The sequence below is a fragment of the Tursiops truncatus genome, chromosome 6, assembly GCF_011762595.2.
Source record: "Tursiops truncatus isolate mTurTru1 chromosome 6, mTurTru1.mat.Y, whole genome shotgun sequence".
Taxonomy (NCBI): Eukaryota; Metazoa; Chordata; class Mammalia; order Artiodactyla; family Delphinidae; genus Tursiops; species Tursiops truncatus.
In genome coordinates this window covers 97,797,684-97,823,840 of record NC_047039.1, presented here as the reverse complement: position 1 = coordinate 97,823,840, position 26,157 = coordinate 97,797,684, and the positions used below count along the sequence as shown (strand labels likewise).

The 26,157-nt window shown below is 48.5% G+C and overlaps 1 protein-coding gene across 3 annotated transcripts in view; it reads right to left on the bottom strand.

Moving 5' to 3' along the window:
* Positions 1 to 26,157, bottom strand: part of PAPPA (pappalysin 1) — a 256,746-nt gene that overhangs the window by 75,216 nt on the left and 155,373 nt on the right. For all 3 annotated transcript variants that reach the window (XM_073806482.1, XM_033858470.2, XM_033858469.2), the window contains exons 11-13: positions 8,618 to 8,731; positions 7,540 to 7,675; positions 5,142 to 5,355 (exon numbers count right to left, since the gene is read on the bottom strand). In XM_073806482.1, coding sequence (XP_073662583.1) covers positions 5,142 to 5,355; positions 7,540 to 7,675; positions 8,618 to 8,731 — 464 coding nt within the window. The remainder of the gene's footprint in view (positions 1 to 5,141; positions 5,356 to 7,539; positions 7,676 to 8,617; positions 8,732 to 26,157) is intronic.

Here is a 26,157-nt window from a genome sequence, read left to right as displayed (position 1 = left end):
TTAAGTGACACTCGCTGAGCTGTTCTGATTCTCCGCCCTTTCTCCTGCCCCTGACAGCCTCTGCGGGGCTCCATGTGGAGACTGTAGCTGTGGAGTCAACGCAGGGTCTTTGACACCAAACAATGCATCTGTTCACGTTGTGTAAGCGCTGGGGGAAAGAGCCACATGGTTCCAATTTAAATAGATTTACTCTGTAAGCTACCAGCTTCCAAGCCAGTCTTCTGACCTTTACCGTACAGTTTGGCCGTTCTCGCCCTGCACTCCCAGGAGGTCCCTGGGCTCCCATCTGATGACCACCAGGGGGGCTCTGGGAACTCTTTTTGAAAGACAATGGCTCTGGGCTTCTCTGGGCTAGGGGCCATTAGGGTAAAAACAGCACCCTCCCTCCTTCTGTGCTTATTAGGTTCTTCTCTGTAGGAAAAGGATAAACTGGAAAACGTGGTTTCCTAGAATGGAAAGAACCTAGGGCTTAGCAAGTGGGCAAATTGGGGAGCCCCAGCTCTGCCATTTATCAGTTGTTTGATCTTGGAAAGTTATGTAATGCCCTGAGCCTCAGTTTCCTCCTCTGTCAAGTGGAGGTGATAAAATGATCCACCTCTCAAGACTGTCAAAACCAGGGGACATGTCAGCCACTGGCTCGTCCATTCAACACACTTGCCTGGGGCTCTCGCTGCGCAGCAGATACTGTTCTAGACGCTCGGGCTACCGTGGAAGAGTCCTGTCACCGTGTGTATTTGAGGAGGGAGGACATGTGCCCAAAAAAAGTAATCGATAAGTTTGTTTTAGATAGTGATGCATACCGTAAGGGCACTAAACCCAGGTGACATTATAGAGGGTGACTGTTAGGGGAGGGGTGGGCAGGACACCACGCACACAGAGGTCAGGGGAAGCCTCCTCGGGGACACCTGAACTAAGACCTGGATGAGACGAAGGATTAGCTATACAAAGGTTTGGGGCAGAAGGAATTCCAGGCAGAGTGAAGGGCACGTGCAAAGGTCCAGCACAGGTTGGAGCTCAGCGTGTTTGCAGAGCTGAAAGGTCAAGGCATGAGAAATGCTGTAGCAACTATGACGCTCCGTGAGAAGGCGGTCTCTCTCCTCTGGCTCTTTCTGCTATGAAGGAAAACATTCACTGGTCACATGAGTTACCTGACCAAACAGGTCTATGCTCTGATGGGGAGGTCAATGCTTTGGGTCAATGAGACCAGTTTTCTTCATTGCAGGACTTCTCAGAACCTTGAACGTTCTACTGCACATGGTGGGTTTTCAGGAGGGACTCGTGTGCGCAGCATTTTCCAAGCTCTGATAACCTTTCTTCGTGGCATGTTTCTTAGGACGAGTGTCCTCCAGACACACCTTAGGGAATGTGGAGTCCCTGCTTTTTCAGCACATTTGTCTAAACCTGGCCTACAGGAACAAGAAGGAAAGGGGAAAAGGAAGGAATAGTAACAGGTATCGGCAGCTGTGTTTTACCTTCATTATCTTCTCCGCGTCCTCACCATAACTCCATGAGGTAGTATTATTGTTCCCGTTTTTGAGAAGAAGAGATTAAGACTAAGCGAGTTTAAATTGCTTGTCCAAAGGCACTCGGCATGGACAGGATTGCAGCACGGATCTGCCTGTCTCTCCCGAAGTCCCTGCTCTTCCCTTTGCCGTCCCGTTCGTTAGTTGGAAAGGGTTGTGTGAACACATTGTCCAAAAATGATAAACATTACCCCAACTGCCCCTCCCAAATAACTCCCTGACACAGCTCTGTCATTTCTGAAACACAAAAACAAAAATCAAAACAAGGAAAACAAAACAAAACAAAAGGCTCTGCCTTCATTAAAAAAAAAAAGTGGGGGGAGGATTTCATACCAGTGACGGGCTGTCAATAAAAATAACAAAAGAAGGGGAAAAAAGACGACCTTCCTCAGAAGGGAGGAAAGTGGCTGAGGCCAGTGGGGGAAGGGACACAGGTAAATCTTACCAAAAAAATGCTCACAACCTGGGTGAAGGTGGAAACACCCCCTCTCCCCATGCAGAGATAATCAGATACTTATGAATTTTCTTTTCTTCTTATACCTATTTAATTCATTTACTTAGAGACTCAAGTTCCATGTAGAGGTAGGTCCTTAAGTGATCCCACAGTCAGTCCTCCAACTGCTGCCCCCGCGGTCCACTGAAAGGGCCCCCGGTCGTGCATAATGGGGGACAGAGAAGGCCAGAGGTTAAAGGGCTGGTGAGGGCTCCTCTCCTGGCTCTGTCCCCTGACCCACGGCTTAACTTCTGTGCCTGTTTAGCTGCAGTCATGCCATGGGCTGTGGAGGTAATAACAGGCAGACTGTTTAGAAATCATTCTGAGCTGCTCAGATGGGGACAGCCAGAAAGACAGCGCGCTCAACACCGGAAAACGAGGGGAAAGCTGCTCGTGGTACACCAGCTTTGGGACCGCTGGAGAAGCGAGGCTGAGAGAATGATCAAGATGAGACTCGTTTTCCTGCCCGGTAATGAGGCTCCCGCGGGAAGGGACCTGAAAAGGCTCTTCTACCGCGAGCTGGTGATGTGGTGGGGGCAGCCCTGGGAGGCGAGGTCGGCAGCTGCGGGTCCGGCTGACCAGCTGAATGGCCAGGTGAGCTGAGAGGGGTGTGGCCAGTGGGAGGCCACCTGCCGGCCAGAGCGGGACCCAGGGCCTGGTGTTTCCAAATCCTCTGATGTGCTTAAGAGGAGGAAGAACTGTGGGCTTTAATACTTACTCTTCTGATAGTTAAATGCTACAAGTAATTAAAGAAGAGGCCGAATGAGGGCCAAACAAACACAAGTTGTTTGTGGCCTAGTCTGGCCTCCGGGACACAGCTCTTTTGACACCTCTGATGAGAAGGGAAGAGCTTTGACCTGCAAGTCCTGCGAACTGGATTCCAGTGCCACTGGGTTCTGCATCCTAACCCACTGGGCGACGCTGGGAAACACCTCCCCCACCTGGACCTTCGGTTTCCCATCCTCAAATGGGGACGCAGAACCAAAGAATCTCTTCCAGCCTCGCAGCTTTCAGGGATCAGGTTAGCGTCAGCACAAAACAATATACGTAATATATAATTTCAGAGCCCCTTGGAATGAGAACACATAGACTTTGATAATCCCAAGACGGCTGCATCTCCATCACTTAACTCCATCTCACTGACTAAACGCTCATCCGTGAGCAGCCATGAAAAATTCTTTTCTCTCCTGGATGTGCCTGGTCCTGGTGGGCGGAGTGTGGCTCTTCGGGGCAGACAAAGTGGGACTGTACCTCCCATTGCCCGGATGGCCGTGACTCGCTCCCTCTGTCCATACCTCACGGGACAGGGGTGACCGTGAAGCCAGTGTGGGTCCCTTCCTCTTCCCTCTCATCCCTCCTAGTTCTTGAGAATCACTGTTCGAACTGAAAGGAACCACAGAGAACACGGACCCATCGCCATCGTTATTTCACACGCGGGGAGACTGAAGCCCAGAGAGGAGGAGGGCCTGGAACGTTGTGCCCCAGTTCAGTGCTTTTCCACAGCAGAGCAAAGAACTCAGCACATACTCATCGACGGACTTGCTTCCAAGGTTAGACACTTCTTACTGTTTACTTCGGGCACGGGAACTGCTAATTAAGGATTCAAAGAAGCCAGTGCTGGGCTCAGTGAACTCGGGGATGGTCTTGGTGACTGGCTAAGGATGAGAAAGCATTGCAGAGAAGGTCTGATGGATTTGCATTTTCCGTCGACACTGTTTCCCTGGGTTCTGAGAATTAACTTACTTTTACAGCCTGGCGAGCCAGGGATGAAAAAGCCCTCTCAGGGTGAAATACAACGAGTGATATTTAAGGAGCTCTTTTGCCTCCGAAGGATTGCCACAGACTTTGCACAACGGAAGCTAGAGACAGTGGGTGCAAAACAATGTGGGTTTTGCAACCACCTTTTGTGTCCTCTGTGGTAGCAGGGGCGTGGGAAAGGCTGGGGTCCCCCTCCCCACTCCTCTTTCCTCTCCTGCTCCCAGGTATACAGGTCAGGGCTGAATTGCCTTTCAGAGGGCCTCGCTCGGGGGCAGACCACAGAGACCCCAACTCTTTAAAACAAATGTCAGAGATGATGTGGGACCCTGAACCAGTCCTTCTGCTTGTGAAAACCCAGAGGGTAACATGGAAGTTTGGACACTGTGGATGTACCAGATGAGCTCCGAGGCTTCTCCCAGCTCAAATCTAAGAACTTTATGCAGAATTCTGTGCAGAAAAGCACCACCATCACATCAGAAAGTGGTGATAAATATCCTCTATCAGTACATTATCTTTGCACGGTGCTTAATAGTTTGTAAGAGCACTTTTGCCTGCGGTGCACCATTTAATCCTCACGACCACCCTATGGGGTAGAGATTATTACCCGTTTTTATTCCAAAACAGACAACTGAGACTCAGAGAAGCGAAGTGCCTTGTCCAAGGACACAGTCAGGAAGGGGTGGATTCAAACCTAGGCAAGAGTATCATTAAAGCTCATACTCTTTCTAGGAAACAGCATCCTCTCTTAGCTCCAAACCAGGTGCATTAACAGATGCCAGATCAATGGTACTGATGCAGCAACGTCATGCGGTTAAAAGACAGACACCGAGCCCACCGGGAGAATGTCTCAGGAGCTAGGTGTGGGGAAGACACAGAGGTTTACCCAACCCTGCAATATACAGTGCAGTGGGATGAAGCAAATAGTAGCCCCCCAGCATCCCCCTAAATTCAGGAGGGTTATGACTCTTGCCTGTGCTACTGCGGAAACAGAACATCCCAGTATTTCAGAGCTGAAAGAGAGCTAAACCACCTCTCCTCTCTTCATTCCAACGAGGATGCTGAGGCCCAGAGAGGGAAAGTGATGTTCCCAGGGTCATCCTGCAGGCCGCCGCCAGCTCTGGGACTGCGAGCCAGGTGAAGGAGGTCTTCCTTCCACAACATGTCCCTGCTGCCCTCCCGCACCCCTGGAATTCAGAGACGTGTGGGCCTCCCGAGCCCAAAGGCAGAGTTGACCAGAGGCCAGAGGATAGGGAAGGGAGCAACACACAGACTTTTTACTGCAACACATATGGCTGCCCGGCTCCAGAACCCCTTCTTCTCCACTTGGCTACAACACGGCCAGGGCGAGCCGACCCAGGGTGCCTTACCTCTGCTCGGCAGAGCTGTAGGTCTCCCCTCTCTGGCAGCTGCTCAGGGTGACGGGGTCAAAGTTGTCGAAGGAACGGAGGGCCACCCCCGAGATGGCGACCAAGGGTGAACTGAAGCTCACACGTACCGCCTGGCTGTGGTAGAAGGGCTGGCTGAGGTCGTGGACCACAGGGATAATCAGGGGATTGTTCCTGCAGCTCAGAACATGCAGGCCTGTCAGGGGAAACAGAGGGCCGAGGGGCCAGGCTCATTACTCACGGCCAGTCACGCCCTCCCCAACGGGCCCTTCCCGAAGCCCCCAGACCCTTTCATGTCACTGCACAAAAGCACCATTGGGTGGCCAGTGGGGATTTTGAGTTTGATTGAAAGTTTCTTTGTCTGCCTTTTTCTCTTGGTTCCAAATCTTTCCAATCCCCTTGCCTCACTGCCCCCTAAGCTTTCGCTTCACCTAGGGCTCACAGCCCCTCCCCCTCCCCCAAATGGCCACCCCTTGGCCAAGCACCACTGGCCCTCACTTCCCTCCCACATTGCATGAGGGCTTGCTGGTCTGAGTTGCTAGTTTTCAGGCTGCCTTCCCGGTCTGTCATATAAATGATGGAAATAATTCACAGAAATAAGTCATTCCCAGCGTAAAAAGCCTACTCTCATTTTTAATCTAGGAATCTGGGAGCAGCTCTTGTGAGGTAAGGACCTCTGTACCCACTCTGCAAAGAGGAGACGGAGAATCATGACCAGGAGGTGGCTTTCCAGAGGGAAACAGAAAAGCAAGCCATAAAAAGTCCAAGGAAAGTCCAAACTTGCTTCACTCAGAAGCTCTCAGTTCTTTCTAGAAGTCCCCGGGCTTCAAAAAGGAAGTGGGGGGCTTCCCTGATGGCGTAGTGGTTGGGAGTCCGCCTGCCGATGCAGGGGACATGGGTTCATGCCCTGGTCCGGGAGGATCCCACATGCCGCGGAGCGGCTGGGCCCGTGAGCCATGGCCGCTGAGCCTGCGCGTCCGGAGCCTGTGCTCCGCAACGGGAGAGGCCACAACAGTGAGAGGCCCGCATACCACAAAAAAAAAAAAAGAAAAAAAGGAAGGGAGGAGGGAGAGGGACGGGAGAAAAGGTACATCAGAAGGGGAGGGAAGGGAATGATGGGGTGGGTTGGAGTTCGGTAAAACTGAAGCTGGCTCTGGTGCTTGACGGACATCAGCTCCATTTGTGGCTTAGCCATTTCTTTACTATGTGAATCCACCAAAGCCCTAACACTCACTCAGCGCCTGCATCGAAAGAATGGGATGATCCTAGCCATGTCCCGGGAGGCCTGCAGGTCCCCTTCTGTGGTCTACTGTCTTAGAGCTGCAGAGCCTCTGCAAGGGGTGCCAGGAAGCTGAGGACACGGGACAGGAGACCCAGTGGGGAGGGACATGCGGACACCCCAGGCATCAGCTAGCAGGGTCTAAGGACCTTCGCTGGAACCTGACTCTTCCCCACTCCTCTGTAAGTCTCTCCGCAGAGCCCTTTGTGATGCCAGGACCGCTATGAAAATGTTTGTTTCTCACTTAGGGACATTTCCCAGGAATCCAGAGAAATCCAGCAGGGTTTTCTTCTTCTTCCTTATGAACGTGTCCCCCTTGCCTTGAAAACTAACCAAATAAGTAAACATAACAACAAAACAAACCCCCTCCTCCTGCCTTGGCTCCTGCTTGACCCCGAAGTGACCCCGCGCATGCTTGGTTCCTGCGGGTCTTTGAAGTGAGCTCCCTGTGGAATGGTGCGGCCAGCTTTGAAGCCTGGACCTCAGCACTGGCTTGGAATTCCAAACTCCTGGCCTGGCTGCCCAGAGGTAGATGGGGCAGGGTGTCTGGGAAGTGTGGGAGGGGGCGATGGGACTTCCTGAGCGCTGGGTGTTGTGCTCTGCACGGGTCACAACATCTCAAGTAATGGCTCGTTTACTGTCACGGACACCACGGCTATAGGGTGAAGCACAGCAGGCGATGATTCTGAAAGCCTGGCTCCCCGGCTCTCCTGCTGGCTCCTCCCACGTGACCCGGGCCTCTCGATGCCTCTCTTTGGGTCTCGGGTGATGACACACATAATGGGAAAGAACCTTTACTCAGTCTCCTTCCCAGGGTCTTTTGAGGATCTCATGGGATGCCTGAGGGTAAAGGCGTTGGGTAGAAGGGAGCTATTGAAAGAAGGACTTTGACGTGAACCCCTTATGCCCACACCTGTCAGATTCGGGCTTCTCTGGACACACAAACACATCCTGATTTGAAGGCAACCAGAATGGCAAATAGAGAAGCAAGAGAGAGGAAAGGGGAGGAAAGCGCTCACCCCCAGCCGGTGCTTACAACCACGCGCAGGCGCGTGCAGAAGCAGGTCCCGAGAGCACGCCGCGCCCGAGGGCAACGCTCACCTAGATCGTGGCTCTGGTCTTTGGTGTCAAGCAGCTGGACGCTGATGGTTTCCTGCTTTTGATCCCCATAATAGGTCCCATCGGTCACCAGGTGGACAATGACAGCCGCGGCCACCATTGGCTGAGAAAAGTACGCCTGAAATGCAGAGGACACAGGAGACTCACTCAGGCAGCCAGGCGTGCGGCGCGGAGGCAGCCATGGGGCGGGGCTTTGAAGGAGACTCTTCCATTTCAGGAGCTGGACTACTTATCACGGTCCCGTGGTGGGAACAGGTGGGCAGTGAAACCTCAGCGTGAAGAGCACAGGCTCCGAGGTCAGAGATTGTTCTAACGTAGGTTCTGCTCTTTCCAAGCTGTGTGATGTCCACCGGGGGCTGTGCTGCTCTGGGCCCAAGTTCCCTCACCTCCAAGTGATGGATACGTAAATAGCTACATCACAGGATGGCTGGGAGGCTCCAACTGATAACAAGGGGTCTGGCATACATTAAAACCACGCAAAATGGTACTTATTATTATTCATCACTTCTCCACGCTAACTAACCTCTGTACTACGCGCCGAGGAGACAAAGGTAAATAAGAGATATGCTCTTGCATTTCTGTGGACGGTGGAGTTCAGTGTAGGTCAGTAACACACAGATCAAAACTTGAAACAATCACAATCCTCAGTCAGGAAGATGGGCCCATAGACAGCTTCGGAATACCACGGCACTTGACGAGAGCCATCCAACAGACGGCCACGCGTGGAGGACCAGAAGGGAAGGGACAGTCCCTTCTCCCTGTGGGGGTCAGCGAAAACTTCAAGGAGAAGGCAGTTTAAAAGGCCTTGAACAATGACGGTCTTCCAGGCAGATAAATGGTATCTAAACTCTTGGCCAAAATAAGACTGACTGAAGGCATCCCATGAGCAACTAAGGGATTCCATTCCAGGAAGCATCCCGCTGCTGAGTGTTTTCTTCTCTGTCCTTACAATTAACACCCTCAGTGGGTAGACAAAACCACCTTGAGAAAGGGTCACAGGAGGCAGTGCCTCCTGGGGGCCACTGCTGGAGAATCTAAGGCTCTCAAAGCTTTGACTTACCCGGAGCCAGAAAGTGGTCTGAGCCAGCTGGGAGTACGGGTAGCTGATGGTGCAAGGGTACCAGGCATGCTGGGAAATGCCTTCACTGAGATCTATCACTTTGGTTCGACACACCTGGAAAAAGATAAAGGGAAACAAATGTTTTAGAGGGTCTCAGAGGTTGAGTTAAATTCAATGCGACAAAACTTTACTATCCACCTATGTTGTTCTTGACACTGCAGGAAGAAATAGGGGTGAACTGACAAGAGTCTATTCCAGGAGCCCACATTCTAACGTAGAAGAGAAAATCTTCAATGTTATTAAGGAAAGGACAGATAACACGTTTTGGTGGTAGAGACGTCAGAGACATTCTCGTGGGGACGAGTCCTGGAAGAGTTGACATTTGAGTTGGGTCTGGAAGAATAGGGTAGCTACGAAAGGAACGGCATTGCACATGCAGGGAATAGAAGCAAGGGCTCAGAGGAAAGCAGAAGCCCAAGTGACAAGCTGCCTGGTATAACAGAGCTTGGGGAAAGTGGCATCAAAGGCAGGCCTGGGGGGCTTGGATCTCACAGGTTCTTGAATACCAAGCAGACCACTTTAGAGCAAATCCGTAAGTTGTGCTCAGAGCTACATTAATGACAGAACAAAGACTATGACAATGCGAGCATTTGCTTTCCCCAAAGAAAATCAGCTCTACCATTTGTATAGATTTGCACACACACACACACACACACACACACACACACACACGTTCATTCTCAATGACAGATATAGCAAATGGTATTAAAAGAAACATGAAGCATGTATAGACAAGTAGTATTGTTCAAACTGAGGAGTATCCTGTGTATCCAAATGTCATTTCATTCCATTGGTTCATTCATTCATTCCAATAACATTTATTGAGTAACTGCTATTTGCCGAGCACTATGGGACAAGACGGCAGACGGGTCAGATGCTACGGAGCTTAGAGTGACAGTGTGTACCGACATTCATCAAGTAATCACGTATGCATACATTACTATAAATTGTAGACTAGAAAAGAGCTAGGATGGAAAAGGAGAGGAATAGCCGAGATGTTCTTGAGATTGGTCAGACTTTTTGCAGAAGGTCATCCCACATTAGAGCTTTTCCTCGGACCTCTAATGAGGCTCCTCTGTCCAATCTTCCCCAGGAATTTGGGCCTGTCATTCCATTCCACACCTGCGGGTCTCAGGCTACGGACCTAAAAAGTAAGGCCAACCTAAAGAACTCTAAGGTCTTATAAGCTATGAAAAAAAGTGAGATAATCTAATCTCAATCATGTAAAACAAACGTACACATGTAAAACAAACAAAAAGAAAGCGAAGGGCTTCCCTGGTGGTGCAGTGGTTGAGAGTCCGGCTGCCGATGCAGGGGACGTGGGTTCGTGCCCCGGTCCGGGAGGATCCCACATGCCACGGAGCGGCTGGACCCGTGAGCCATGGCCGCTGAGACTGCGTGTCCGGAGCCTGTGCTCCGCAACGGGAGAGGCCACAACAGTGAGAGGCCCGCGTACCGCAAAAAGAAGAAAGGGAAAAAAATATATATATACAAAGGTCAAGACTATGCATTCCATATCCATTGCAGCCATGTCTATAGTAGCAAAAGATTAGGGAGAGCTTATATGTTCACCTGTTGAAGAAGGGATAAATAAAATATGATATATTCACATGATAGGATTCTGTAAGCAAAAGAACATTAAGAGGACTGAATGGGATTCAAATGTAGCGATGATCCTAACAATATTTAACACCTGGTTCAGTAGGGACCCTGGCCAAGCCAAATGGAAGCCCTATTTGTGAGTTCACAGATCTCAACATGGGGAGATTGCAAAGGCATAACACTGAGTGACTAAAAAAGAACAAGGTGTAAGTGCATTATGACGCTATTTATAAAAATCACGCAAAGCAAGACTATACCCGGGGATTCATATACATGAGTGTAGGAGAATTAAAAATAGCATGGGAAAGTTACACATCAGGTTCACTTATCAAAGTCAAGCTGAAACACATGGCTGCACTGTAATCCACAACTGCAAGATGCAATGCTTCTTTTTAAAATAAACTTTCTGTTTTGGAGTAATTTTATATTTACAGGAAACTCGCAAAGGTAATACCAAGAGTTCCATATATGCTTTACCCCATTTCCCTTAAAGTTAACATCTTCAGTTTATTCTTGAAACCTCAAACAGCAGAAGAAAAGTTTTTCGTCACCTGGGAAGTTCTGCAATGGTGAGCTGGATTAGAGACTTGGCTCTGGTTCAAACGCCCTCACAATCTGATGTGTGACTGTGGACGAGTTATCTCCGCTCTGTGGACCTCGGTTTACCTTTCACATCTGAACGTTGGATCGGGTCATAGGTTTTCAAGGGGTTGCCTATGGATTCCTAGTCTGAGGGTCAGGATGTGAGAAGAGGTACTTAGCTTCTGCTCCACTGTTTCAACCAGAGTATCTTCACTCAACTGTTTTCTATATCAAGCTGCCTTGTAATGTTTCATGGGAGCTTCACCGCTTTAAAAACATTGAAAAGTACTGAACCTTGTTCATCGCCAAAGTTTCGCTCCCCCCTCCCCAAGGTGTCAGTGGGTCCTGGGAATACAGTATTAGTTTCCTGAACGTCACAGGTAACGTCCTAAGGAGAGGAGAAGTGCCAAGGATCAGCCATCTCACTGGCCAGGAATTAGGTGTCGGCTTCGGTTACTCACATCTCTAGAAGCCTGATACCGAGAAGACTATGGGTAAAACAAGCCACTTTAATGGGCTGGAAGACGTTTTTCAAGTTTATTTATTTTTTCTCGAAAACAACTGAGACTGAGCTCATGCGGCTCTGCCAGTGGATTGTGTTACATTTTTACAACAGTGCGAGACTTCGCATAAACTATCTGTGGCATTTGAAATCCAGGCCAGCAATTTGACATGTATCATTTTGGAATTCCTTCCCCTTGTGTTCTTAGCTGCCTGTCCCCCAGCAGAGAGTGGTGGAGCACATCTCTGCAGTGCTAGGGCAGGGGGCTTATCTCTCCATCTACAGCAGTCACAGTCAGAGAAGTCTCGGACTTGAACAAAGCCCTCTCGCTACTTAAACCTGGTTTCCTCTTATCTTGTCAGCTCCATCAGCACCAGACAGGACTTCAGAGGAACGTGCTGCTGTTATTTTATTCTCCTGGGTTCCTATTTAGTTTTGTGTTTGTTTCAGGCTGGCTGCGATCCTGACCAGGGACAGTCAAAGTAGATCAGAGAGGAACAAACAAATCCAGCTGAACCTTTGCCCAAAGCCCCAGCTGATCTTAAAACCATCTGTGTTCCTGGGGAGGTGCGGGGAGGCTGCAAACATTCACAAGCCCCCAGCTTTTACAGACCTTGCATGAATTTGCTCATTCAGCAGCCATTTATGGAAGACCTATGGCACACCAGGCTCTCTCTGAGAGGAAAAGAGCCTTGCCTTTGGCCAAAAGGATGGTCACACACCTAAGCGTGATCCCCAGGTACCTGATTCTGTGGGGATGCCCTGCTTTCATCCACCCACTTTTTTGCACCTTCTAAAAAAGCAAATCCAATTCCATAAAATATTACTGAGCAGTGTAGACTTTACTGAACATTTTGTGGGCGAACGAGGAGAGTTACATCGCACACCCCACGTGGACTCAAGCTCTCACACCATCACCCCAAGTTCCTCCTCACTCACCATCACCTTTGCCCAGTTTCTTCAGTGACCTTTCCAAGCTCTCCCACTCCTTCTCCCTTCCTAATCTGCACCTCTCTCAAATCCCAGGCAGAGCCATTCTGTTCTCCCTCCCATTCTCTGACACACAAATCCTTCACATGATGCCAAGGGCTATACCTTGCCGCCCCCAGCCCCAGAGATGTCAGGGGGGTGATAAGAGTAACATTTTTAGCCTCTCTGTCATGCTGCTATGAACAAGATCCGCTCCTTCCCTATACATCACTCACTGGTTTGTGGAATACATCACGGAGGCTCTAGGAACATATTGGCAGCCTCTAGGCTTCAGGTTCTTCTAGAAAGATAAGGAGGGGGTCTCCTCTAGCTGAAACTGATCTTTCTGCACTGCCCACTCCCATGTTCATTGCAGCATTAGTCACAATAGCCAAGATGTGGGAACAACCTAAATGTCATCAACAGATAAATGGATAAACTAAATTTGGTGTTTGCATGCAATGGAATATTATTAAGCCTTTAAAAAGAAGGAAATCCTGCCATATATGACTACATAGATGAATCCTGAGGTTATCCTGCTAAGTGCAACAAGGCAGTCACAAAAGGACAAATACTGCATGATTCCACTTACATGAGGTATCTAAAATAGTCAAACCCACTGAATCAAACAGTGGAATGGTAGCTGCCAGGGGCTGTGGGGAGAGGAAAAAAAGGAGTTGCTAATCAACGTATAAATCAACAAAACGTTTCAGTTAAGCAAGATGATTAAATTTTAAAGATCTGCTGTACAACATTGTACCTATAGTCAATAATATTGTATTGTACACATAAAAACTTAAGAGGGTAGATTTCTTTTAAAGTGTTCTCATCACAATAAAATGAAATAAAACAAATATTGTTTTGAATGACTAAGATATTGCTATTTACTGAATTACTGAATACATTAATAAATAAATGATCCAGTGAAGGGGCAAAAAGAGAAATTCATATAATATTGCTAGGCAAAGAGCAGATGTGGTTGGGCTTGCAAGCACCCTCACTCAGGTCTTTTCAGGGTTGGAGGAGGAATTACCCAGCATCTTCTTGATTACTTCATGGACAGAGAACTCACTTCCATTTACAAAGAGCCCAGTTTACCTTTGGACAGATTCTTCCCAACAGCCAGGGGAATGTGTCTGGCTGCACTTTCTCCTCCTCTTTTCTCTAAGCAGCAGCACTTACACGCTTCCTTATTTTAGAGTTTTAGATTTAGAAGGACTTAAATAGGTCATCTGCTGAGACCATTCCCTTTTCAGTGGTCAAGGGAGGGCAAGTGTCTTGCACAACATAAGACAGCAAGTAAGTGGCAAAATTAATATGAAAGTACAAATTTTTCTGGTTCCCAGAACTGATGCCCTGCCCTCACCTATGTTCTGCACCCTCTATATCCTACCTTTGTTGTGCAGAACCATCTCCAGTGAGATTTCTACCTCTCCCCCAAGAATTCATGGCAGGAATTCTGGTGCCCGTGTCGCTCTCTTCTGCAGGAAGCCCAGCCCTACGTCTTGGATGGAAGCTGAGAAGGTCACTGCCTTTCATCTCCATCTTAGGGCCTGCAGGAACCAAGGAGCGAGCAACCCCGTTTTCCCCTTGACCTTGAGGGGGAAGGTCTCATCTTTAGCACACTCCCTTAGACTCTGTCATCTTCAGAGATACCTGCGCTTACTTCAAATACCAAACAAGAGACTCAGGGGACCTGGGCTGTTTCTGGCTGTCACTTATTAGCTGGACATCTCTCCCAACCTGTCTCCCCATCTATGAGGTGTAGTGGTTGACCCGGCGCTTAAGGACACCCACAGTAATACTATCCACTAAGGTCTCAAGGTCACAGTATCATTTAATCCTCTCAGTTACTCTGTGAGGTTGGAATTATCCCATTTTTCTGATGAGGAAATGAGGCAAAGAAGCTTTGACTAACTCTTTCAAGGTCATATATCCAGTTGTGTATGAGAACTGATGCTGGACTCTGATCCCTCCGATTCCACGTTCTGTGTCCTCAATCACGTGGTACCACGGCTGCTGTTGTCTCGGTTAAAACCTCCGCTTCCGCTGATGGAGAAGAGGGTACCGATGATCACTCTCTTTGTCTCTAGTCACTCCACACACTGCACTCTCCCTGCTCCAAAGGTCCCCATAATTAACTTTCCAGAGTGAAAAACTCATCACGTCGCCTTGCTACTTATCACACCCTCCACGGCGGTCCGTGGACCACAGGATGGAAAATTTCCTAGACACGGCTTACAAAGGCCTTCGGGAGCTGGTTCCAGCCACATCCTCACGTTCACAGCCAGCTGCGCTCCTGCCTCACGCAGCAGGCAGGCGTCCACGCAACTACACCGTGGTGCTCGCTTCCCGCTGGAGGACCCTTCCCCCCAACATGCCGTGGACTCCACCACTGTGACGTCGTGCCCAGATTTCCACCCCACTGCAGTGGACGGCCCATTCCGTGAAATACTACACACACTTCAAAGCCAGTCTCAAATATCAGCCCTCCTCAGAAAGCCTTGGCTCACCCCCCAGGCAGAATTAATCGCTCCCTCTGATGTGTCCATATAGTTCTTTATATATACCTCAGTTACAGCACTTGTCAAGTTGGATTACAGTTGTTTAGAGCGCAGTCTTATCCCTTTAAACCCTGAAGGCTTCCAAGGTGAGAACCATATTTTATTGATCCTCAAATAAATCCTAGCAGATTGCCCAGCACACAGGACACAAGAGGTACCCAGTGAACAACAATAACCATAGCAGTGTATACCGTACCGACTGGCTGTTCTATGCTGGCCACTGCTTCCAGGACTCCATATGCACGAGATCACACAACCTTCAACTCTGTGAGATAGTACTGTTATTATAACCATTTAATAGATAAGGAAATATAAATATAATATATTTATAATATAAATATAATATACCTATATTTATAATATAAATGTAATATATTTATAATATAAATATATTACAAATATAATATATTCATATTTTATAAATATTATACCCATTTAATAGATAAGGAAATATAAAAATATACTTGTATTTATAATATAAATATAATGTGCTTATACTTATAAGTATAATATACTCATATTTTACTATAAATATATATTATAAATGTATTACAAATATATTTATATTATATAAATATAGTATAAATATTATACTCGTTTAATAGATAAGGAAATTGGAGCCCAGTAGTTCACCTAAGGTCACACAACTAGTTAGTAGAACCAGGATTCAAATCCAGGTGCAAACTCCACTCTTACCTGTAGATGCAACTTGAAAAGGGTCTGCCTACACATTGCTCGGGGCTGTTCCGGAGGATGGACCTGGGAATTTTTTTGTTGCTTCTCCGGGAAGCCTCTTCAGCAGACAAAAGCAAAGCCTTACAGCTCTGCCCTGGGGTGGGGCTGTCTGTCGGCTGAAAGAGCCCAAGACCGCCAGGCTCCCGGACCTGCCTCCTAGAGCTGACTCAATGGCTGGCTTCCTCTGACACTCATTCTCCCCAGTTGTAGAAGGACAGAGTAAGATGGATCCCCAAAGGGCTTTTCTGTTCTGACATTCTGCCAGCTTCTGATGTCCAGCTTCTTCCAGCGAGAGCTGCTGAAGAGAGTCTTAATTCTGCAGTGAAGTGTGACCCTCCTGTGGGCCTGAGCTGACTTATGGATCCCATGTCTCTGATACTCTGAGGCCAAAAGCCAACTAATATCATAGCCGCCTTTTCTGTCTAAGAGAACTGGAGAAGTAACCTAAAAGTTTACTGCAGCCATTCCAGCAATGTGTTTCCTGTTTTTTGTTTTCTTTTCTTTTTGTGCATATGCTGCAAAAGGGCTGGAAGTTCTTCTCCCAAAGTTTTGACATCATTGGATGTTTGAGCTGGGAAGCTCCTCAGGGATCTGATTCTTGCCATCACATCTGATAGACAGGTGGGGGATAGAGCTCAGTGGGGAACAGAGAGACTGGCTTGAAAGAACGCTGTAGGGTCCTCTGGGACGGGCCTCGGCTGACAGCAGCAGAGGCGTCTGCGGCCCCAGGACGTGGGCCCTTTTGGCCAGGCCAGGCACCGCCAGCCACTACAGCCAGCACCCACCTCCAAACCTCCTCCCTTGCAGAGGACTGCTTTCAATTAGAGGAGTTAAGGATGTCTTGCTTTCAAAGGGTTTTTTAAATCCAGTTTATCTTCCACCCACACACGATGTACACAAAGGCGGGGGATGGAGAGAGAAGAGGGGGAGTGGGAGTTCTGGTATTTTCCCACACAGGGGAGATGCCTTGAGGTTTCTATTGAATTTCACTTTTACAGATTTACATGCCCTTTTGTCAATCACAGGAGGGAGGAAGTGCCTGTCAAACCTCTAGCCCATCCTCTCCAATTTCCTCTTTCAATTCAAAGGGACCCGGGAATGGGCCTCACAGAAAAAGAGAGGAAAAGGAATAGGGAGTGGGGAGGGTGGGGTGCATGCTGACAATAACAATACACATTAGCGTAGACGCGCGTGCACGAGAGCACACGTGTGCGCGCGTGCGCGCGCACACACACACACGCGCGCGCGCGCGCGCGCGCGCGCGCGCGGTCCCCAGGCAGTGTTTCCGAATATTTCTACTTAGGCCACATTTTAACCTCAGGTTTACAGGTTCAATGCCAAGTTATTTCCCCAAGAATTGCAAGGTTGCAGAGGTGGGCAGGGTTCCTTGATATGAAAACTGCAGGAGGGAAAGCCTGCCTCAGGAGACCGGGACACAGAAGGGTCCAGGTGAACTCAAGCCACCTCTGTAAAGCTGGCTTGGCAGCTCCTTCAAGAACGTACTGCCCCCTCCTCAGAGCTCCTGTGGGGGAGGGAAAGGGCACCAACCCTTAAGGACAGCCTCCCAGTACTGGCGCTGCCTGTGTATTATCTCCTCTGGCCCTCATAATAACCCTGAGGAATAGGCGTTTTTTGTCCCTCTTGTAGAGATAAGGACTCTGAGGTTTGGAAGGCATTGGTCACTCCCCTCTGGCTGAGAGGTCAAAGTCAAGTGGTCTGACTCAAAGTCCGTCCACTTCCCACCCTGTGGCCAGACTTTCCGAGAACTCTCTGTCACAGCCTTTGTGCAACACACGGCATTGTGGTTTCTCGTCTGTCCATGTGTCTACATGCATGAGCTTCGAGGACAGTGCCTTCCTTAGTGATAGCTAAAGGAAGTACAATGGCCCCTGAGGCCAGCGGACCGGTTGAGGCAAACACATGGGATCAGTGCTGCCGTTCCCCCATCTCTTGCCCAGCACAGATATCATTAAACAGTGCCTGCTGTTCCCCTGAGTGTAGACCTCTGAAACCATCTTAACAAAATGTTAAGCCACTCATGATGGGTTAGGATTGCCCTATGTGCAATCCTTGAACTTGGCTGTTAGCTCACTGAGGGCAAGAATGAGGTCTTACTTGTTATATCTTCAACTCTAAGAGCCGAGGAAGGCCTGGAGTAGGCGCTAAGCAAAGATTTAGTTGAACGAACTAACAAAAACCACAATAAATGTTATCGATCCTTTACTATATATCAGGCTTCTAACATGTGCTCCACATACCTGGTCTCCATTAAGGTGACACGGACACAGGCACCCAAACGCTCCAACTCGGGCTCACGGCCTCTCTCACCAGCTGGGAGTACTGTAGTCCTCTCCCACCTGGGTTCTTCTCCCCACCCCTCTGCCCATCCTGACCTCCTTCCTATGCCCCTTACTCCAAACTGACCCTCTGAATATGACAACAACAAAAAAAAACTTTAAGGGCAACCGAGGGTTAACACTATATAACACATGTGTGTGCGTGGGCGCACACACACACTTTCAATCCCCTCCTCCAACCTCCTTTTTACACACTTAATAGTGAGAGAGAGAGAGAAAGAGAGACAGAGAGAGAGAAAGAAAGGAAGAAAAGCCAGGCTTTCTTTACTGACCATTAGAAATAATGATCACTTTCCCTAGGCCCCTAGAGCAGTTTCCCCTTTGATACCTGCCTTAAAAAGATAGAAGGGAAGGGGAGGGCTGGACTGCCTCTTTCAATTTCAGGATTTATTATTTGGCATGGACAGACAATCAAGCAAAGAGGTATTTCCTGTGCATAGGGCCGGTGCATGGAATGTAGGGATACCTCCTCCTCTCACCCAGTGATCTGGAAATAGCAGCAGACCTCAGGGCCTCCACCCAGGAGACACTTCCAGATAAGATAACCCGGCATGAGATGCCCTCCAGCCTTGGGGCTCGGCTCTGGGGTGATTAGTACCTCATTGCTCCCAGGGTCTGTCCCTAACACATAGGGCATTTCACACTCCTTAGGGGTCTAATACCCTCCTGGCCTGCACCTCCCCACATGTCTGGAATCCTGTGGTTTGGGGTTCAAACTCCTGGCCTGATCAAATGGTCATGGAAAAGAAGCCTAGGTTCTCAAGGCGAAAGGAGCAAAGAAATCATTTAAGAGACCACTGTTCCACAGCACGCTGACATTTTTACAGGTGGAGAAACTAAACTTCTTAGAAAAGAAGTGGTTCAGAGTCATAGGATTGATGGGGACTGCTCGCTCAATGGCTTAATTTTATAGACAGAAGCTCAGGATTTCTAGGGGACAGAAATTGGATGTTCCAACTCTCTTCTAAGGGAAACATTTATGCAAGAGGCCTGAGAAAGCCTCCATGATAAACGGCAAAGACAAAGTGTGTTTCTTTGCCAACACACTTAAACCAGTAACTATGACCAGCAACTATGTTCCCAGTACAGGGCCTCTCCTCCTTCTGCCATCCTCACGTACCCTACAGGTAACGAGCCCGAGGTCCAAAGGGCATAAATGGCAGCCCGAAGCCGCACCTGTCAGGAACGTGAAGTCCGGGTCTGATTCCTGCCCGTGTTACTGTAAGGCTACCTCTTACGATACAGATGAGGAAACAGGCCCACCTAGTGTAAGTGGTGATGCTGAGAACTGCAACAGTAACAGTGGCGATGGTGAGCACCCAGCTGCCTTCACCTCCATCAATCCCATCCTTGTGTCCTTTGTGAAAGGGCGATTCCTATTACCCATTTACCGGTGGGAAAACTGAAGCCAAGGGAGAGGAAGAAATAATCACCACCATGGCAGTGGTAGCCGTAATTAAAATAAGGACAGGTCAGCCCCTGACTTTGTATGAAACGCAGAGTTCTCACCACTCCACCCCATGGGGTCAGCATCATCTCCGATCTCACGGACAGCAGAGCCGGGCATCGGGCCGTGCTCGTCACCGGAACCCAGACACCCGTTCTGAGGAGGCGCTGGGCAGGGGGCTCGGACTCCTCCAGCCAGTAAATCCTCTAACAGGGGAGAGCGATTAGTGTCGGATGTGGCGGTCGGCTTTTGTGCTGCTGACAACTCGTCCCTTTAAAGGCCTGGCCGGGCTCATTTCACACGGGCCCTCCGCAGGCCTGCTCCCATCTCCCCGTAATTACGCCATTCACTAGTCACCCAGGCCCGCCTCTGAACTCCTGACCCAGCACTGAAAGACTTGGGATCTCATTACTAATCTCTTAAGCCACCTAGTCCTCCAAAATACACCCATTTAAGTTGGAGGCCAAGGCTTTGGGGGTGGGAGCCAGAGAGAGGGAAAGTCCAGCGCGGGCCCTTCTCATGACACGGCCATGTACCCACTCTGGGGCCTGGGGCCCTAGCCACGGGGCAGCTGGCCTGGCTGTCCAGCTCAGGGCAGGGCAGGCCTCGCCGAGGCTCGGGACTGGACTTAAGAGACTAGGCCTTTGGACGGGAAGGGCATCTGGGCCCACCTGTTTGTAATTTCAGGGGTGCGGGGAGGGGATGAGGCCTGTGTTTGTTTTAATTATTATTATTGTTGCTGAAAAGGGAGGAAAGAAATGAGCAGAAACTGCTAACATCTGGAGGCTGCCGTCCAGCTTACGTAATCTCCCACAGCAGAGGAGGGACGCGGGATCCCCGGCCAGATGGTCCGTGGGTGACTTCACGGCACATGCGTCTCCTCCGACAGTAAGATGCTGACAGGGTTAGGAGAGTGGGTTGCAGGATCTTCTTAAAATTCTTTAGGGGTGAGGGATAGGTGTTTGGGGGTTCCCAGAGATCTCAGTTTTCTTGTGGAAGACAAATTTTCTTCCAGCCAAAGCTCAACTTTTTCTTATATTTCTCTCTCATTAACTCATTCATTCATTCACGCACTCATTCAATGTACATTACACAGCGCTTCTGACGAGTTAGGTTCTTTATCTCTCATGGTCTATATGAGGAAAATGGATCCCAGAGGGGGGAAAAAGGCAATAAAGACAAAATCCCTTCTCCCAAAGAGCTTCCAGACCCCTGAGGGGATGTGATGGAGAGTAAAGGCTTGTCCCAGCAAATACCCACACAACAGCGTGGTGGGCTCCGTATTCGAGGTCCGTTCAGGTTGAGAGGGGCATGGAAAAGGAGGGACAGTCCATGCCCACGGGCCGGGCCTGAAACGCAGAATCTTAATGTCAAGTGGGCTCTGAAGAGCAGGGGCTGGAGAAAAAAAGGCAAGAGAAGGAGAAAAACTGGGCCACAGCTGAGCCATGACAAACCCAGTTTCCCAGATGATGTCAATAACAGAGGCATGAAGGATAAAGTTCAAGATGTAGAATCTTGCTGCAAACACAGTTCCGAGCACAGTATATTTTAAAAAACACATTGCTAACTTTCTGTGTTTCCAAATCTCTTTTTAAAAAAATCTGTACTGAAAGCAATTAACAACATTTCACGAATTCTAGGACAGGATATAAAAGCAGCGTTGACTCTGGATCAGATCAAGAGGATGCTGTTAGCTTCAACCAGAATGTTCACTCAACTCTGGGTCGAAACCCAGAGATACTGCCAGCACAAGATGAAAATCCTGAGGCGTTGCCAGCTTCAGATATGAATCCTGAAGCATCGTGATTTGTATTTCAGAGCCCAGAGGCATTGTCAGTTCTAAAACAGGACGCTGAGCATGGAAACACTTCCGGTTCTAGGCCAGAATACCAGGATGTCATAATTCTAGAATAGGAGCAACCAATGCTGCCTGCTCTAACTCCAGCACCCCAAAACTTCCTGTTTAGAAAATTAGATACCAAAGACTGAGAACACAGATCCAGTTAGCTTCACTCTAAAATGCCCTCTTGACTGGCTCTAGAGTGGAATTGGGAGACACCGCCAACTCAGGAGCAAAGCACTGAAGCATGGAAATCTCCAACACTCAGCTCAGAGCTACTCAACGGAAGCAGGATGTTTTAAAGAAGCCACCAGCCCTCTTCTTTGCCTGCTCTGGGAGCCCTGAGATGTCCATGGGTTAACCAGGGAAGTGGTGACCACATCCAAGCTTGGTGCTGGTCACCAAACCCTTGGCTAAGGATAGTTGAGCAGTGGTTAATGGCAGTCTTGACCACACTGGCCTGTTCAAGAAAGGTCAAAGGAGTGATTTTTCACTTAAAAACATCTGTGTGTTAAACGAACAAGACTTCCTCAAGTTCATAAAGCTAGGAGTTTCCAGGTTGTTTTTGTGTTTTTTCTTCCTTCTTCCCCTTCTTCCTCTCCTCCTGCTTTCCTAATCAATAGCTGTGTGTTCCAAGCTGTGACCAAGATGAAGTATGAGTCACACTGCCTGCAGGGAACCCCACCTGATGCCAAGGTGCCTTGTCCTTGGGTTCTGCCCTTTACTGCAGACCTCAGGGTTTTCTGATCCCCTCCTATCACCCTGGAAACCACTGAGTGATTGCCTCTCCTCTTTGCTTTTTGAAGAGCGGGCAGTCATCTTGCCAGGGCTGCCTTCAGTTTGATTTCTCCTAGGAAGAGCCTCCAAAGGATGCAATGTTCTGACGCATGCAAGGATAGGGATCACTTATGCTTTTATCGGTGTCCTGCTGACCTTCCAGCTCAAATAAGGGCTCTCATTCTCAAGGAGAAGGGTGGCATTTCTCTCTGGTCTCCCTCTCCAGATTTCAGAGGTAGGGAGAGTGACCCTGATATGCAAACTGGGGGCTTTGCCCATCAAATGCCCAGTAGATACTGCTGACGTAAGTGTCCACCACCCCACCAGCAGATTCCTCTGAGGAACAGAGACTATCTGCAGTGATGCTTTCCCCTAGTGGTGCCCTTGGACAAGGCAGCACACATCTGCAAAAAAGGCAGGGTGTTGGAGCAGCTGTTCTGAGACGCTGTCCATGGGAACCCACAATGTGATTTCCTCAACAATCCTACACCTGCCACTTTCCTGAACTTTCCATGAGCAGTGCAAGTCACACACATTGACTTGGAAAGGTGTGGGCTGGAATCTCAGATTCTGCCATTTATTGACATCATGACCTTGGGCGCTTCAAGGAGCCTAAATTCCTCCACTGCAAAATCAGATGATGGTACCTACCTTGAAGGGTTGTTTCAGGATTGCAAGAGCTCTTGCACATGCAAGTGTCTACACACAGCCCTGCATGCCAGAAACACACTGAACATTTCCCTTCTTCGTCCCTTCCTACTTCTTCCCTCCTGGCTCTAGAGGAAGACAGTCTTGGGGTCGAATTCTAGATTTCCCTGCCCCACCCCTAGGCTAGTTGTAGAAACTTGGGTAAGTTACTTAACCTTTGTGAGTCTCAATTTAGTCCTCTGTAAACCAGTGAAAGTTAGCCACTACCTCGTAGAGGGGTTGGTGGGTATAAATGTGCTAAAACGGTGTGAGCCTCTGGGTAGAGGTCCTGACATGGAGTAACCGCCTTGAGAGCTGGACCATTCACACTGCTCCTATCATTATATCAACTATTGTTAGTACTATTATGTCATTGGTATTACTGTCATTCCATTATATGTATATGTATTATATGTATATGCGATAGTTTATTTATCCAATTCACCAGCTCATGGACATTTGGTTTGTTTTCAGTTTTTGCCTATCATGGATAAAACTGCTATGAATATACATATACATATACATAAGTATATATATACATATATCTTGACCCTTAGTATGGACATGTTTTCTTTTAATACCTAGGAATACAATGGCTGGATTATACTGCCAAATTGTTTTCCAAAGTTATTGTCCTTTGTAAATTACTACCAGCAGTGTATGAGAGTTCCAGTTCCTCCATATCCTAACCAACACTTGATATGGTCAGCTGTTTTAATTTTAGCCGTTTTAATACATGTATAGCAATATCTCACTGTGGTTTTAATTTTTACTTCTCTCATGACTAATGATATTGAGCATCTTCTTCGGTGAAGTGTCTGTTCAAATATTTTGTCCATTTGTCAAAATCAGTTTTCTTTATGTTAGGGGGTCTATTTTCTGGACTCTCTATCCTGTTCCATTGATCTGTTTGTCTATCTTTATACCAATACCATGCTGTTTTGATTACTGTAGCTTTGTAATAGGTTTTTTTAAAAGTATAATTGATGTTAATACAATGTTGTGTTAGTTTCAGGTGTACAGCAAAGTGATTCAGTTATACGTACATATATATACATATATATATATATATATTTTTTTTTTCAGATTCTTTTCCCTTATAGGCTATTACAAAATATTGAGTATAGTGCCCTTAATTTTGTATTCCTCTTCCCTTCTCCCCCACCTCTCCTTCCTCCCTTCTTTCTCTTGCTCTTTCACACCTTCCTTGGCTGGGCCTCTCACTGGGAGACCTGTCTGAAGGCGAACCATACACTCTCAATCCAGACAGACAGCCCTTTATGTTTCCATCAATATCCATAGAAATCTAGTCATGAGAACATCTCTAAGACCAGAATAATAAGAGGCAAAAGGGTAGAGCCTTTTTCCTGGGGCCTGGCCTCCAGTAGCTGTTTCCTACTTTCTGTGCAAAGCTGTTAACAGAACAAAGTGCAGATTTAGTTGTAAGGTTTTTTGGTTTTTTTTTTTGCCGTATGTGGGCCTCTCACTATTGTGGCCTCTCCTGTTGCGGAGCACAGGCTCTGGATGTGCAGGCTCAGTGGCCATGGCTCACGGGCCCAGCCGCTCCGCAGCATGTGGGATCTTCCCGGACCGGGGCACGAACCCGTGTCCCCTGCATCGGCAGGCGGACTCTCAACCACTGCGCCACCAGGGAAGCCCTAGTTGTAAGTATTTATCGCATGCCTACTGTGTGCCAGGCCTTGTTCTTCATCTTGGAACACACAGCAGTGACCACACATTTTAAAAAAATTCTTGGGGAAAGTGGTGTGTATCCTGGAAAGTGCATGGGCTGTGGAGCCTGAAAGCACTGGCTTTCCTCCTGTTCCACCACTTGGAGGAGGGGACCCTGTGTGGAGCTTTGCTTCCCTATCTGTGAGATGGGGACACAGTTCTTACTACACAGATTGGTTATAAATGTTTAATGCAATAACTGAATTGAATACATGTAGATAGCAGTTATTATATGCCAAGCAATGTTCCAAGTGTCTTATGTGTGCAATTTTCTGGAATACTCACAATTGCCACTTGATTTTCCTATTTTACAGATGAGGAGACTGAGGCCGAGAGACCATGTAACTTGCCCTAGATCTCACTATAGGTGGCAGCACTGGGATGTGATAGGCTCTAGACCTGCCCCATTAGGGTAGCTCAGTATCTCCCTGTGGCTACTTAATTTTAAACTAATTAAAATTAAAAATTCAGGTCTTCCCTGATGGCGCAGTGGTTGAGAGTCCGCCTGCCGATGCAGGGGACGTGGGTTCGTGCCCCGGTCCGGGAAGATCCCACATGCCGCGGAGCAGCTGGGCCCGTGAGCCATGGCCACTGAGCCTGCGCGTCCGGAGCCTGTGCTCCGCAGCGGGAGAGGCCACAACAGTGAGAGGCCCGCGTACCGCAAAAAAATAAATAAATAAATAAATTAAAAATTCAGTTCCTCACTTTCCTGAGCCACATTTCAAGGGCTTAAAACAATAGGTGGCTAGAGGCTACAGTGCCAATATAGACTACTTCCATCGTCACTGAAAGTCCTATCAGACAGCTGAGCTGGAGCCCGGGCTCTCAACACTGACACAGTTCTGCCTTCTCTGGAATATAAACTCCTGACCATAGGTCCCTGACGCATGTCGGTTTATCTCCTTCCTTACATTGCTCTGCATTGCTTTTCTCTTCCTGGACCCCTTGCCCCAGGAGGCTACATTGCAGACCTGGGCATCACCCAAGCAGCAACCACATTCCTGAGAGCAGCATCCTGCCAGCAGACCAGATCTCTCCCAAACTCATGCTCTTTCCCAGGATGGAGAGAAATGCAGGCATCGGCCCAGCATCCCCTTCTGCCAGCTGCACACATAGGGCCAGTTTGGGTAAAGGGTTCTGGGGTGGGCAGGAGCCCCAGGGAAGTCTTCGTTGGACCACCCTGGCAAAGCAGCATACCTCTCAGCACGGGTGCCTTTCACTTCCCTCTCTGAGTCCATCTCTCCCTGAAAAATGAACACGCACTAGTATATCCAGGAGCATCTGGCACTTAGATCTGGCTGAAGAATTAGGTGCGTTTTAAGAAATCCGTGCCTAGGGTGGCGGAGAGGGTAGAAAGCCCTTATTGGTCTTGGTCTGGTTCTATACGTAGCATATGCAGGTTAATTTAAAAAGTAAGGATGTTGGGATGGAGAGTGGGGGGTAGGGGGTTTGAAGAACAAACACAAACAAATGAACACACACACACACAGACACACACAGACACAGACACACACACACACACACACACACACACACACACACACCAAAAGCAAAATCCTACGCACAACCAACATCCAACTCCCCCTGGAACCCCATCCTTTGGGCCTGGCTTGAGAAAGTTTACTTCCAGAATTAGAGAAATGAGCATGTGGTTTTGGGGACAGAATCCAATACCGCCGAGGCAGCG